Here is a 4,540-nt window from a genome sequence, read left to right as displayed (position 1 = left end):
GTAGTCAGAGGAAATGTAAGGGGTAGAAATACAGCTCACCTCAGCATCTCCCCACCGGGCTGCAGGCTGGAAGGAGTCCATTTGTGTTGGTAACCCGTAAGTCCGACTTCACACTCCTCTCCCAATCCGATTTTGAATATTCTGTACATTCTCTGAACTGAGCATATTTACTGGGTTCTGTATGGCTACGAGGACCAGACTAAAAAAGGCCTTCAGACAGGTGCCTCCCATGACCTCCTCGGCTGTTCAGTTGTTCAATCAACAATTCTTCGGAGCCAGGTAAGGAAGGACTTTCTTGGCTCTGAGTAGAGGAATTTTTCCCAACAAGTTTAGGAAACCCACTTTGTAAGGAGAATTGTTTCCTAACAACAAGGCCAGCCAGAACCTTTCCTGAGCTGTATTTGTATTAGTTTAATGTGCTGTTTTGGAGTAGGTTCTAGCTGGATTCCTTATGCCAAGTATCACGGAGAAAAGATCCAGAGAGAGATGGACCTCAAAGCAGCTGAACATCTCCTATATCACAATAGTCAGGAAGGCTCGATTTATTTTAATACTTGGAAAACTTTATAAGATTCCTGAAAGCCTTGTCTCTCTACCGCTCTTTGCTATTTTTATCACCATCTGTATGTTTTCCTATAATGATTAGCCAGAAAGCTCTTAAAATGGAAAGGACGGATGTGCATATTTTCAGTGGCAATAGAAGAAAAAAAAAAAGCAGCAGAGTGACAATTACTGCCAGGTCAGTGGGAAACAGGAGGGGAGAGTGGGTCATGGAAACCTGCAATCTGCATCTCAGGAGTCTGTGAAAATTGAAGAAAATGGGCTGCTGGAGATAGAGGTAGAGTCAATCATAGAAATTAACCTAGGTTTTACTAAACAAAAGATCCATGCACAGATTTCTTGAACTTAGCTAGACTGAAATGAATGCTTGGAGCAGTCAAGCGTTTAAAAAAAAAATACTAATTTAAAAATAAAGCTAACAGTCCTTCTTAGTAATTATCCTGACATTACAAATATACTCATTTAGATAAGATTTATAGAATGGATTAATTTGGAGATTAATTTATAAATCTTAAATATTAGAAAGTAGGATTTGTGTTGTTTGGTGATGCTTTTTATTATGTAGTGATCGTTTTCTGAGATCATAGACTGCCAATATTTCATCTTAAGAGTGGCAATTTTAAAAGGAAAAACATTTTCCCCTCCCTGGGCTCAGAATTCACTAAAACTTGTGGGTTGAACATTTTACCCAAATATAGACCCTTTAGTGATTAATCTAATTTAATGTTTTCAAACTGTGACATCCTGTTTATAAGAAAGAAGACTTATAAAAACTCAGCTTGAGCATGAAATAACTCTTCTAAAGTCAACGTTTTGGTGAACTTATGTGTTAAATGAGTCACAGATATTTGGATGAAGATTTTTTTGGTTTTGAAAGAGAAAGTACTCGGAAAAAAAATGTCATTTTGGTTTCAATGAAATGGAAACATTTGAAGAAATGGAATTCGCTGGTGAGCCTATCGAATAACAGGTTTCCACACACTTAAGTCAGTTCTGTGGATTTGTAGGGCTGCATTGCCCTTGAGCCAAGTCTTACCCAGCACGAGTTGCTTTTAGCATCCGTAATTCTTCCCAGAAATGATTTTCTAATGTTATGCAAAATAAAATTTTCACAATAGTTCGAGGGTAATTTATTCACTTTGTAAACTGTTCTCTTAAAGTTATTTGTTCTAAAAGAAAGTTGAGCTCATGTCTGCTCATATTATTTACCTGATAGAAAAATGCCTTCTTTTTACTCAGACCCTTTATTGTTTGAAAATGTCACTGTGAGCAACTCAGAGTCAAATTCAGAGCAATGTTATACTGGATATTTTATAGATTATTTTAAATACATACTGGCCGTTGATTAGCTGTTCTTCTGAATGTAGGGACTGAACGTTTGTGAATTGAGGAAATCTGTGACCCCTGCTAAGCGTCCCACTCTATGCCGTCAGTCCTAAAATCCCATCTCCCACTAAGGGTCCTGCGGGGTATCGCCTCAAGCACTTGAAACCTAACAAGTCTCCACTTAAATCAGTTTTCTCTTTTTTCAGTCACAGTTCCTTTCCCTAATCATTACTGCATCGTCTCCCAGATGAGGTTCTTTGGTCCGCAGAGAGCTCTTCTCACTTACCACACTAACTAATGGTCATCAGTCCCCCAGGGCTCTGCCTCTGAAAGCTCTTCTTGCCTTCCCTATCCTAAGTCAGGCTCAGTCATTTCTCAGCTAGGTCAGAACAAAAGCTTCTCATGGGGCCTCCGTGTGAATTCTTCTTTCTCTGCCACTAGATCTCCCTGTGCATATCACCAAGCATGAATATAGGACTTTCTCCCTGTAAATCTTTACTTATTCTCTGTTGAGTTAGGATCAAGTCTTTACAATGTGTCACAGCCTCCTTTTTTAGAGTCCTCTCTTCTGTGTGCTCTTTGGCTCTGTCCATATTTATCCACTGCCCAAAGTCCTTTGAATATCCCAGATTCCACACTGAGCTAGTCCATGTTCTGATCCTCATTACTGAAGACTCACTTTCCCCCTTCCAGGTGTATAAATCATTTCTTTTTTTGTCCTTCATAGAACTTTGTCATTTTCTTTTGCTATCACTTAATAAATCCCATTTTGGTTAATTACCTGTGTGAGGCTTTCTTAAGCTAAATTATGAATTCCTCAAGAGGACTTGATTCCTTATTTGTGAAAATAGTTGTTTCAATGTTCATGGCTTTAAAAAGACCCCATTACTATATTTTGAATTAAAAAAAAAAGGGTTGAAATGTGTCCAGATTCTCATAGGTGCACTTGTTGTCCCAAGAGGATAGAAAAGTACTCAAAGGTTAGGTAAAGAAAGAGAACTCCTTTGACAATTCTTTTCTCGCTAACTAGGGATTTAAGTTTATGACAAGCATGGGAATTCTGTGAAAAGTCAGAGGATAATAAGTATCACCTGCAAAGTACTACTTATTCACATTAGACCCATCAAGACATGTCTCTGGCATTTATCAATCCACTGTATTGATGACCTTACAATAAGAGCCATCATTAGGGGTGACCACTTGCCGTTTCTCTTGTCTTCAAGGCAGTTGTTTATCATGTATTTTTTGGCAATAAGACATCTGCATACCAAAAAGAAGTGATTGCTACCTTTTCCTTGTTTCAATTAGAGGTGGTAAAAGACTAAATTAAAATAAAATATGAAGCAGGGAAAAATTGTTGTAACTTGGAAATGCAGTGAGAAGTTTCATTAAGAACTTAACATTTGGCTTGGCGCCTGTGGCTCAAGTGGCTAAGGCGCCAGCCGCATACACCTAAGGTGGCGGGTTCGATTCCAGCCCGGGCCCGCCAAACAACAATGATGGCTGCAACCAAAAAATAGCCGGGCATTGTGGCAGCTACCTGTGGTCTCAGCTGCTTGGGAGGCGGAGGCAGGAGACTTGCTTGAGCCCAGGAGTTGGAGGTTGCTGTGAGCTATGATGTCATAGCACTCTACCCAGGGGGACAGCTTGAGGCTCTGTCTCAAAAAAATAGAACTTAACATCTTGGGCAGCACCTGTGGCTCAAAGGAGTAGGGCGCTGGCCCCATATACCAGAGGTGGTGGGTTCAAACCCACCCCCAGCCAAAAACTGCAAAAAAAAAAAAAGGACTTAACATCTTTTCTTGAAAGACAGGTAAGTATTACAAGAGAAAATCAATGAGAAACTCAATAGGAAGAAACTAACACAGGTCAATTGTAAGAATATGAGCTTTATACTTTGCAAGGCAAAATTAAGTTAATAAGTAATTTTAGCAAATATTTAGACCATTTACTCCTAGGGTTATGTAGTTATTTTGTTCTGCTTTGCTTTTCTCTCCCAGGTGGCTCAGACATTGAGTACCTGGACTTCTATAAGCCTGTCGTGTGGTTTTGGATCCTCGTTGGGCTTGCTTACTTTGCTGCTGTCCTGAGCATGATTGGAGATTGGCTCCGAGTAATATCTAAAAAGACAAAGGAAGAGGTAAGAATTAACAGGGGTACAAAACACTTCTATTTAGTTAATTCAATAAAGGTTACTTTTAATTTTTTATGTTTATTAAATATTAAAGCATTATCTAAATTTTTAATATTTGTGTTTGGCATAAATTTCCTGTAAGAGGCAATAGGAAAATATATGAGTTATGTACTTAAAAGGATTTACTAATGCTTTTTATGGGCCAGGTGCTACTGAGGGTACTTTGTAATGAAAAAAGTTGTAACTAAAAGTATTTACTTGATTATTTCATCTTTTGTTTTCTTTCTTACCGTCCCCCCCCAAGAACAATGAATGTTATTCCATAAAGAAAAATATAATAGAAAATATCTTTATCAAGTTGTAGCAACGTGAAATAGTGAATGTCTTCCATAATTTTGTTTTGTTTTGTCTTTTTGCAATTTATTTTTTATTTTTATTTTTGGCTGGGGCTGGGTTTGAACCCGTCCCCTCCAGCATATGGGGCTGGCGCCTTACTCCTTTGAGCTACAGGTGCTGCCC

General features: G+C 38.6%; 1 protein-coding gene across 1 annotated transcript in view; it reads left to right on the top strand.

Moving 5' to 3' along the window:
• Nucleotides 1-4,540, top strand: part of LOC100962107 (potassium channel subfamily K member 2-like) — a 61,754-nt gene that overhangs the window by 21,724 nt on the left and 35,490 nt on the right. The window contains exon 4 of the mRNA XM_003800147.3: nt 3,888-4,027. Coding sequence (XP_003800195.1) covers nt 3,888-4,027 — 140 coding nt within the window. The remainder of the gene's footprint in view (nt 1-3,887; nt 4,028-4,540) is intronic.

This window comes from Otolemur garnettii, unplaced genomic scaffold (genome assembly GCF_000181295.1).
Source record: "Otolemur garnettii isolate 467f Iridium unplaced genomic scaffold, OtoGar3 scaffold00168, whole genome shotgun sequence".
Taxonomy (NCBI): Eukaryota; Metazoa; Chordata; class Mammalia; order Primates; family Galagidae; genus Otolemur; species Otolemur garnettii.
This window is presented reverse-complemented; position numbering and strand designations above follow the sequence as displayed.